At 61.7% G+C, this 9887-nt stretch overlaps 2 protein-coding genes across 3 annotated transcripts; both read left to right on the top strand.

Moving 5' to 3' along the window:
• The first annotated feature begins 57 nt into the window (after window positions 1-57).
• SLC39A3 (solute carrier family 39 member 3) lies at window positions 58-5457 on the top strand. 2 transcript variants are annotated; one of them, XM_072357509.1, is made up of 4 exons: window positions 58-109; window positions 859-927; window positions 2311-2602; window positions 3106-5457. In XM_072357509.1, exons 3-4 carry the CDS (start codon window positions 2396-2398, stop codon window positions 3844-3846), a joined length of 948 nt encoding a protein of 315 aa, XP_072213610.1. In that variant the 5' UTR covers window positions 58-109; window positions 859-927; window positions 2311-2395; the 3' UTR covers window positions 3847-5457. The 2 variants fall into 2 exon arrangements, with proteins under 2 accessions (XP_072213610.1, XP_072213611.1); XM_072357510.1 differs by lacking the exon at window positions 58-109 and having other exon boundaries at window positions 790-927.
• A 538-nt stretch (window positions 5458-5995) lies between these two features.
• DIRAS1 (DIRAS family GTPase 1) lies at window positions 5996-9096 on the top strand. Its single transcript, XM_072357508.1, has 2 exons — window positions 5996-6266; window positions 7609-9096. Exon 2 carries the CDS (start codon window positions 7621-7623, stop codon window positions 8215-8217), a length of 597 nt encoding a protein of 198 aa, XP_072213609.1. The 5' UTR covers window positions 5996-6266; window positions 7609-7620; the 3' UTR covers window positions 8218-9096.
• Window positions 9097-9887: the final 791 nt, after the last annotated feature.

Genomic DNA, 9887 nt, shown 5'->3' with positions numbered 1-9887 from the left:
CAATGGGAGCGCGTGCTTCTCACCGCAGCCAATAGGAGAGCGCCGCACGCGGGAGGGGGCGGGCTCCGCGCGGGGGCAGCCAGGACGGGGCGCAGGCGGGGAACGGCGCGTGAGTGGGGGGCGTTGGGGCGGGGGGGGCTGTGAGGTAACGGGGGTCGGTCCTGAAGGGGTCGGAGCCGGTTCTGAGGGGGATGGGACGGTGGGTGGGGGGGGGGGGGTCGCTATTGAGATAGCAGCGAGTTGAGGGCTGTTAGTGAGGTAACTGGGGGCGAGGGGGGCCTGTGGTGGGATATGGGGCCTGTGGTGGGGTCTGAGGCCTGTGGTGGGCTATGGGGCCTGTGGTGGGTTATGGGGCCTGTGGAGGGTTATGGGGCCTGTGGGTGGGCTGTGGGGCCTGTGGGTGGGCTATGGGGCCTGTGGGTGGGCTATGGGGCCTGTGGTGGGATATGGGGCCTGTGGTGGGATATGGGGCCTGTGGTGGGATATGAGGCCTGTGGTGGGATATGGGGCCTGTGGTGAGGCCTGAGGCCTGTGGGTGAGCTATAGGGCCTGTGGGGGGGCTATGGGGTCTGTGGTGGGGGTTGGTGGCTGTGGGGCTGCCCTGCAGTTGGGGGGGAGGCTCCTGCTGTGGCCTTGTGCACAGGGCTGTTGGACACCCCATTCCCCCCCCCCTGCGGTCACTGTGCTGTCTGTCTCCTCTCTGTGGCTGTCCATGCAGACCCCCCCCAGCCCCCTGCTCCCCCTCCGGGCTCCCTGTGTGCTCTCAGCAGGCATTGGGAGCATTCAGAGCAAGGACTGGAGGCCCTGCCTGCTTCCCAAGCCACGCGGTGCCCATCCCACATTCATTCTTTGTTACAGAGGTTGCTGGGCTGGCAATATATCCAGGTGTCAGAGGCACCGACTGCTGAGGGCTGAGAAGAGCACGAGGTATTTCCAGCACTTGTTCACTAAGCTGCTTTCCTCAGAGGTCACAGAGGGCCGCTCCAGTGCTGCCAGCAGCATTGAGGCTCTTTGCTGGGGCTGGGTTAGATACAGATGTATTAGATGCTGTTTGCTCCTATCCCAGGAGCTGCCTACACACCTGACCTAACAATGTGGATGGTACCTTCACACCCAGAGCCACGAGCTCTTCTCTGTGCAATCCCAATGCGTTGTCACTAAGGATTCAGAGACAGCATGCCTGAGAAGCCCGGTGTGACAACATGCCATCACTCTGCAAGGTTATCCCCTTGTTCTGTTGATGCTGAGACCGCAGTGTGTGCATTGCAAAGGCAGCCTGGCTTGTTAGCTGTGTCAGCAATGTGCTGACAGGCACTGGAGGGCCCAGAGGCAGCATCTCTGCCCATCAGCAGCAGTGACAGCCACAACCCTCCTGTCAGGATGTGCCCAGCTCGTCGGCTGGGTTCACAGGGTGAGTCCATCAGTGTCATCTGAGCCGCGCTGCTGCTGATGGACATCACTTCCCACAGACACCCAGCTGAGAGCCAGCCCTGCTGCAGCCGGACGGACTGCTTTGACCTCTGTTTGCTCCTGTGTAGGCTGAGCTTGAACTTGAAAAGAGGGTTTTAAACTCCCTCATCGCGCAGAGCATCCATCAATCCCAACTTACCTGATAACATAATCGCCACCTACTGCAGCCTGCTGCACAGGAGGGGTTGTAGTGATTCATCCCATCTGCCCTCGAGGGAGATTTTACCCACAGGAATCTTTGGTTTTGAAATTAATTCGATGGTCCGATGGGCAGCTATCCAATTATTTACCTCATCCGGGGCTGGTGTGAGGGTCAGCACACCTGCAGCTCAGCAGGCTGGAGCACAGCTCAGTTTGGGGCTGCTGATGTGACAAGCAGCCGGGCAGCACTGACCCTGCAGGGATGGCAGAGCGGGCTGAAGAACCTGAATCTGCTGGTCTGGTTTTGAGGGTGGTACAAAAACCCCCCCAAAGCCCCACGTGGGTGTTGAAAGGGGATCTTGAACTCCATTGCTCAATGAAACAGAGCTGCCAGCTCAAGCCTTTACTCATTCCTTGTGGTTAAAACCAATGACTCGATCCTTTGAGCCCAGGTGGATCTTATTGCAAGATTTAGTGGTTTTAAACCTCCATCAACTGAGGCTGTGCCAGTTCAGTGCAGCCAGTTTGGTTCTCACCAGGTTTTGGAGTTCCTGCTTGCTGCAGTTCAGTTCTATGTGGTCTCCCCAAGAGCAAAGGCAGAGCTGAGGTCGCTCCTGCATGGGAGCTGGCACACAGGTTGGGGTGCAGGGTGCTCTTCTACACACTAAATACACAGGAAAATCTCTCTCCTGCCCACAGCTACCAACTCCAGGAGCACCTTGCACTTTACCCGTGCTTTCCCTTGCTGATGCGCCCGCTCTGAGAGCTGCTGCAGGGCAGCACCATGAAGATCGTGGCTGCCAAAGTGCTGTGTCTGCTGGGCATCTGCATCTTCATGCTGGCCGGCTCCCTCCTCCCCGTCAAGATCATCCAGGCCGATTATGAGAAGGCTCATCGTTCCAAGAAGGTCATTGCCCTCTGCAATTCCTTTGGAGGGGGGGTCTTCCTGGCCACCTGCTTCAACGCCCTGCTGCCTGCTGTGAGAGGAAAGGTAACCACGTGTGAACCCTGTGGGGAATGCAGCTAACCTCCTCCTCTATGGAAACGGAGGTGTAGGGTCTGTCTCTAACCAGAGTGGCCCAGTAAAGCCCCCACCCCCCATTCAGTTACTGTCTGGTTGGAGAACTAGACTTGTTTGGTGCAGGGAGGAGGTTGAGCATCACCTGTGGCATTAGGCTCAGACTCCTGACCCCAAGCCCATGTTTAAAACTCTCTTTCAGATGGCCACTGAGCTCTGAGAGGCTGATAGATCTCCCTGTCTCACATTGAGGTCTGAACGTGAGGGCTTTAAAGCAGCCTGGACCACTTTAATCTCCCTCTGGAGCTCAGTAGTGTTTCACTGTTGCAGAGCCAAGCTTCCCCCTGTGTTGGCTGTTGGAGGCTTTCCTCCCAAAAGGAGTTTTGTAGCAAACCCTGAGAGCCTTTTGATGATGCTGTATGCGCCTGCAGAGGGCAAAAGGCAACTGAGCCCCCTGGTTGTGTGCTTTGTTCCAGCTCGATGAAGTCCTTAAGCAGGGAAATGTGACCACGGACTACCCGGTGGCTGAGACCATCATGATGTTTGGCTTCTTCATGACAGTATTTGTGGAGCAGCTCGTTTTGACCTTCCAAAAGGAAAAACCTTCCTTCATTGACTTAGAAACCTTCAACGCCGGTTCGGATGTCGGGAGCGACTCCGAATATGAAAGTCCTTTCATTGCATCATCAAGGGGCAACACTCTGTATGCTGAGCACAGCAGGCATTCCCACGGCCACAGCTTGAACATCCACGAGCTGTCCCGTTGCGGCCCTCTGCGCCTGGTCAGTTTGGTGTTTGCTTTGTGCACTCACTCCATCTTTGAGGGTCTGGCCCTGGGCTTGCAGGAGGAAGGAGGCAGAGTGCTGAGCTTGTTCCTGGGTGTCGCCATCCACGAGACTCTGGTGGCCGTGGTGTTGGGCATCAGCATGGCCAAGGCCTCGCTGTCAATGAAGGATGCTGCCAAGCTGGCGGTGACGGTGAGCCTGATGATCCCATTGGGCATCAGCATCGGGATGGGGATTGAGAGCACCCAGAGCCCAGCTGGCAATATTACATCTCTGCTCCTGCAAGGCGTCGCGGGGGGCACTTTCTTGTTCATCACCTTCTTTGAGATCCTGGCCAAGGAGCTGGAAGAGAAGAGCAGTCGTCTCCTGAAGGTTCTCTTCCTGTTGCTGGGCTACGCGGCGCTGGCTGGGCTGGTTTTCCTCAAGTGGTGAGGTGGGAAATCAAAGCTCATCTCCTCCCCCACGCAACCATCCCCAGCCCACAGGGGGGGATAATGGAGCTCAGCAGCAAAGCCAAACATCACAGCCTGCTGCTATCACGGCACTGACCCAAAGGAGAACGTCTGCGTGCTCAGAGGGAATGAAGGACGTGCAGTGCCCCAATGGAGCTGCTGTAAGGTCCCGTCCCAGCAGCTCAGCATGCATCTCAATCCCCTGTTGGTCTGCACAGCCACCCCCTCCTCCCCACCCCCCTGCACTGCACTTGGCTGCGGGGTTTCTCCCTTGGTGAGAAGGTGAGAAACTGAAAGAGCAGCTCAGGCAGAGGCAGGTGCGATGGCGGGTGGCACAGCTGCACTAAGCTGCTTTTCTTAGCTTAGTTTTGAGTAAAACCTGGCTGGAAGAGCTGCCAAAAATCCCATCCCTTCTGGGGCTGCTGCTGCGGCACCGAGCTCCATTTTAACCCACAAATGGAGCTTTCTTTGCTCAGTGATTAATGAAGGAACCAGGCCGGGCCCCATCCGCCGTGCCATCCCTCCCCACCTCAACCACGTGCTGTGCATTCCCTATAGCAAAACCTCCGCTCTGCATTCACATCCAGCTTGAAAACCCTCCCAAGGTCGCACTCCTGCAGCCCCAGGGTCCATCGTTTCACAAGAGATGGGCGGCAGTGATGCACAGCAGTGATGTTTTAGGTCAGACACCCCCATTGGATCCACAGCAGTGAGGTGGGCTCTGCTTATGCTGACCCTACTGAGTGCTCCCCAGGGCCATCTTGCTGCTGCTTTCAGCCCCATCCCTTCCCCAAGGCTTTATGAGCTGCAGGGTAAAGCCAAAGCAGTTTGTTGCACATCACCGTGCTCACCCTCCTGGTGAGGAACTCAATGCAAACGCTTTCATAAGGGCTTTGCATTCATCTTCCGTGGCCATCAGTTGTGCAGCAGCTCCCCCCCTCCCCCCCAGGCAAAGCAGAGCTCCTGGATGTGCTGAGATGGAATTATAACGACACAGAGAAGGCTGAGCCGCGCTGCAATGAGCAGAGCAGCAAGAGGGATGGGGGGGAGGCGGCGAGGCAGCATCTTGGAGCAGCGGTTGGCACAGCTGCAGCATATGGAGGCTGATGAGGATCATCATCTGAACAGGGCCAGGCAGCTCGGTGTTTTAATTGCTGCCATGCACCGAAGTCAATTCATCTTGCTTGGAGGAAACAAACCAAAACAACCTGGAGTGGCAAAAAAGGGGAAAGGAGGGGAGGAAGGGAGCGTTGTTTGAGGCCTCAGCTGGCGCAGCTCAGCAGGTTGATGGGAATCTCAGATGAGAATCTCGTTTGTCTCCATGTGTGTTATTTCACCCCCCCATACAGCACACAGCAGGGCTCTGCTTGGGCATCTCCCCGCTCGCATGGCCGTGGGGTGCTGCTTTGCATTGATGCTCTGATCTATGGACTGGGGAAGGATGAGGCCCTTCCAACGAAGCTTTGCTCTGTGTTGTGTGTTCCTGGGAAGCCCCCGCAGCGCCCGGCATCGTGGGGAGCTGCCGAGTGAATGAACGGAGGAGGAGCTGCAATAAAAACGACGAGGGGAAACTCATTCATCCCCTGCAACGAGCGGCACCCGAACGGCTGATAGTGCTGCGGGGGGCCGGGGGAGGGGAAGAGAGAGGGGAAGGGGGGGGGGGTGTAACTGCTGTCAGCTCATCCCCAGTGCACCCAAAGGGGCCCTGCCGTGAGCCCTGCGTTGCTGTGCGGGTGCTGCCGTGTTGTCCCTATTAATAGCAGCTGCGGATATTAATTGCTGCTGCTTTGGAAGGAGAACGAAGCGTTACGGCCGCGCAGTGCCGCCTTCAGAGCCTTTGGTGGGGGCTGCAGCCCTACGCTGTGCCTCGGTCCTGTGCCGGTCTCAAAGCGTGGTCCAATGGGCCGCAGCGGTTCCGACAGCTCAGCCCCCACCCGGGCATCCCCCCATCCCCGTCTATTTACCCCCCAGCCCCGTTCAGGTGTCCCCTTTCGGTGTCTCCGTATCCGTGTCCCATCTCACTCGTGTCCCATTCCCGGCCGTCAGTCCGTCCGTCCCCTCCCGTTCCTCCGCTCTGGGCTGTACCGGGGGGTCCGGCGGCCCCCGGGTGGGGCGGGCGCGGCGGGCGGGGCCGGCGGCGGGGCGGGATCGGCTCTGCGGCGGCCGCACCGCACCGAGCCGTGCCGAGCTGAGCCCCGCAGAGCCGCTCCGGCCCCGCATCGCCGCACCGCAACGGGCAGAACCGCGTCGGTCTCGCCGCTTCCGAACCGAGAGTCGAACCGAACCGGGCGGATCTCAACCCGTCATCACATCGGGACCGGACAGCACCGAGCCGGACCGGGCCATGCGCTGACGCCGCGGTGCAGCCCGCAACCAAGGGCGGATCCCGGGCAGCGCACGGTGAGGCGGCGGCACCGCAATGCGACCGCGCGGGGGGGAGCGGGGCCGGGGGGCGGCGGGGGGAGACCCCGGGCAAAGGCAGGGACGGCGGGGAGCGGGAGAGCATCGGGACCGTCCTGCCCTGCCCCCATCCTGCCCCCCCCCCCCGGGCCCATCCCGTCTCTCTCCGCCCCCCATCCCGACCCCAGCCCCGCGTGTTTGTGTCCCCCCCCCTTCACCCTCCGCAATGATGGTGTGGAGCCCCCGGACGGGCTCAAGCGCCATCCTCAGCACGGGGGAGAAGCGCATGTTGGGGCTGCACGGGGCTCTGCAGCACCCATGGGTGCTATGGGGGTCCCTGCCTGCCCCTGTGGCAGCAAGGATGCGGTCCTCGGCCCCACTGCGAGTGGGTGTCACTGGGCTGGTGCTGGCACAGGGCTGATGCTGCTCTGCCACCACGGCCTGTGCTCCATCCCTGAGCGGCTCCAACGCCTCCAGATGCATTGGGGGTGTTCACCCCTCCCCGTGCCACAGAACCAAACCTGTGGGCATTGAGGCCATGCTGATGGGGTCTGCCTGCATCCCGTCTGCTCACCCAGCACCAGGAGATGCCGTGGGGCAATGAGTGCCCATGAGACCCCATATAGGGGCTGCAACCCCCTGTGTGCACACGGGACGCAGCAGCGACGTGCCAGCAGTGGGGCAGAGCTGACCCCAAAGCAGCACCGGGTGCCACCCTTGTGTGCCCACTCGTCACCTTTAGGATGGCACTGCCGGCCTGGCAGCCCACGGCACGCTTTGCATCTCCTCTTGTGCTCTGTGTGGGGGGCAGAGATGTGTGGGGACACCTGATGGGGACCCGTCCTGCCATGAACCCCCAGCTGGGTGACACCATCCACAGGGCAGAGCGATGGCACAGGGCAGAGCAATGGCACAGGGCAGAGCAATGGCACAGCGCAGCGCTGAGCTGTGAAATGGCCCCTCCTTACTCAGCACATCCATCTCCACAGCTCAGCCCTGGGGCTGTGGGGACCATCAGCCCCTCACCGGGCTGGGGGCTGCCCCACTGTGCCTCTCCCATTGCTGGGGGTGTCTGTGTGACCCCCCCCCTTATGGTGGTGCTGGTCCAAGCACAGCTGCTGTGCTGTTGGCTGTGGCTCAGCCATATGGCTGCAGCATGGGGGGGGGGGGGGTAAAAATAGCAAAGTGGGCAGCTCACAGCCTGAAGGGCAACCCAAGGGTGGGGAGGAGGGCTCGCTCTGGGACCCCCCTGTTGCATGTAATGGGAGCAGAGGGTCGGTGCTGGGGGGTCCATCCTGCAGCCCCCACTGTGATGTGTCCCTCTCTGCTCTGTCCTTGGCAGCGGTGGGCCACGATGCCGGAGCAGAGCAACGATTACCGCGTGGTGGTGTTCGGTGCCGGCGGCGTTGGGAAGAGCTCGTTAGTGCTGCGCTTCGTCAAGGGGACCTTCCGAGATACCTACATCCCCACCATCGAGGACACTTACAGGCAGGTGATCAGCTGCGACAAGAGCGTCTGCACTCTGCAGATCACCGACACCACCGGCAGCCATCAGTTCCCAGCCATGCAACGTCTGTCCATCTCCAAAGGCCATGCCTTCATCCTGGTGTTCTCCGTCACCAGCAAGCAGTCTTTGGAGGAGCTGAGGCCCATCTACCAGCAGATCGTGCAGATCAAAGGCAGCGTGGAGAGCATCCCCATCATGCTGGTGGGCAACAAGTGCGACGAGACCCAAAGGGAGGTGGAGAGCAGGGAAGGGGAGGCCGTGGCCAAGGAATGGAAATGCGCCTTCATGGAAACCTCGGCCAAGATGAACTACAACGTGAAGGAGCTCTTCCAGGAGCTGCTCAACCTGGAGAAGCGAAGGAACGTCAGCCTGACCATCGACGGGAAGCGCTCCAGCAAGCAGAAGAGGACAGACAAAATCAAGGGGAAGTGCAGCATCATGTAGAGCCCCGGACTGGCCCGTACCCCCTGGCGGCCCCCCCCCTCACCCCCCGGCACCGGGGCTGTCCCCGTGTGCTCCCTGTATGTGCGGTGCCTGCGGGGAGGCTGCGGCCATCGTTGGGGACACAGACCAATGGGGACCCACGGCCACGTGGAGTGGGAAGGGGTCGTGGGGCCGGGCAAGTGCGGGCTGCAGCACAACTGGACGCATGGGGATGGGATGGGGGGACCCAACAGGGGGCCGTGGATGCCCACCCAGGTCCCCATGTGCCGTGCAGTGTGATAACGGTGCAGCCACCCCCCGGGTGACCATCACAGCAGCCCCGGGCTGTCCTTCCTGCACGGTGCCCTTCCCTGGATGGGAGCCCCCCTCCCCATTCAGCCCCCCCCCCCCCACCTCCCATCCCCCAGAGCCGCCAGCCCAAGCACAAAGCATCGGGTCCTGCGCAGGTCCTGACCCAGCACAATCCTGGCGAGCTCACACGCAGAGCCCCCCCCCCCACACCCCAAATCCACCACCGTGCTGTCGGGGTCCCCCTATCTCCCTCAGTACCCCCGTGGCTCTGCCCCCCTCCCGCTGCCCTACGCCCCCCCCAGAGCCCCCCTGCTTGCCCCCCCCCCCCCCTTTTAACCGGAGCGGGGCCCTGCCGCCAGCAGCCCCTCATCCCTGCGGGGTCACCCCTCGCTCCGGCCCCACCGCCCCCACCCCGGGTCCGACCCTTTGCCGTGTGTGTGTGGGGGTGGGGTGGGGGTCGTGCCTGCTCCCCGCTCCTCCCCTCGGCCTTTTACACCCACCCGACCCCAGCGAGGGACGAGGCGACGTGACGATGTAGCCTTTATTCTAGTTAATAGTCTTCCTTCAATAAAGAGATGAGAAACGCTGCTGCGTCCCCAACGGAGCAGCCGCAGCGCTGGGTCGGGGGGGGGGGGGCTGCGGTGAGACCCCCCCCCCCCCATCGGGGTAAGGTGGGAGGGCCGGGCACGTGCATGGGTGTGCATGCGTGTACGTGCACGTGCGTGCACAGGTGCGTGCGGTCACGAGCATCCACGCACACCCGCGCTCACACTCGTGCCCGTGCGCGGGGGCGGCTGTTGGGTGCCCCCGCCCCCTCCCCCCTTTCTTTCCCCCCCCCCCCCCCCCATCGCTGCAGCGCGGGCTGACGGCCCCGTGGGGAGGGGGTGGGAGCGCAGCGAGTGCGTCATCGTGCCTGTTGCCATGGAAACCATCTGCTCTCCGGGCGCTGGAGGCGTGTGGGTGCGGGTGAGGAGGGGGGGGGGGGACGGGGGGAGCGGGGATGCTGCGGTCTCAAAGGGCCTCGGCAAGGGCACGGCTCCGTGGGGACGTGGGATGTCCGTGATGGCAGCAGCTCCACGGGGATGTCGCGATGCTGCTCCGGTTGGTCCCCATTGGGATGGGGGTTACGCGGGGTGCCCGCTCTGCTCCCCATCCCGAGGCCTGGCTGCAGATGGAGGCTCTCAGGGTGAGGGGGGGCAGCTCAACTCAGCTCTCCCAGGACGCCACTGGGGGTAACAGCAGCTCCGGGGATGGAAGCCTCTGCCCCCCCCCGTTCCCGTGTCCATCACCCCCCCTCTGTGTGCCAGCACTGCCCCCATCTCTCCATGCAGTGAAAGCAGTGAAGGAAGAGGCGCTCAGACAAAGCCCTCAGCCCTCTT

Source organism: Excalfactoria chinensis, chromosome 26, assembly GCF_039878825.1.
Source record: "Excalfactoria chinensis isolate bCotChi1 chromosome 26, bCotChi1.hap2, whole genome shotgun sequence".
Taxonomy (NCBI): Eukaryota; Metazoa; Chordata; class Aves; order Galliformes; family Phasianidae; genus Excalfactoria; species Excalfactoria chinensis.
The sequence above is the reverse complement of the archived record's forward strand: the minus strand, read 5'-3'. Positions and strand labels throughout refer to the sequence as shown.

Excerpts from the sequence above, each read along its gene's own strand:
- SLC39A3 (XM_072357509.1), top strand. The coding sequence starts at position 2,396 with ATGAAGATCGTGGCTGCCAAAGTGCTGTGTCTGCTGGGCATCTGCATC. Across the intron at positions 2,603-3,105 it reads TGCCTGCTGTGAGAGGAAAG|CTCGATGAAGTCCTTAAGCA; the intron begins GTAACCACGTGT and ends GCTTTGTTCCAG.
- DIRAS1 (XM_072357508.1), top strand. The coding sequence starts at position 7,621 with ATGCCGGAGCAGAGCAACGATTACCGCGTGGTGGTGTTCGGTGCCGGC.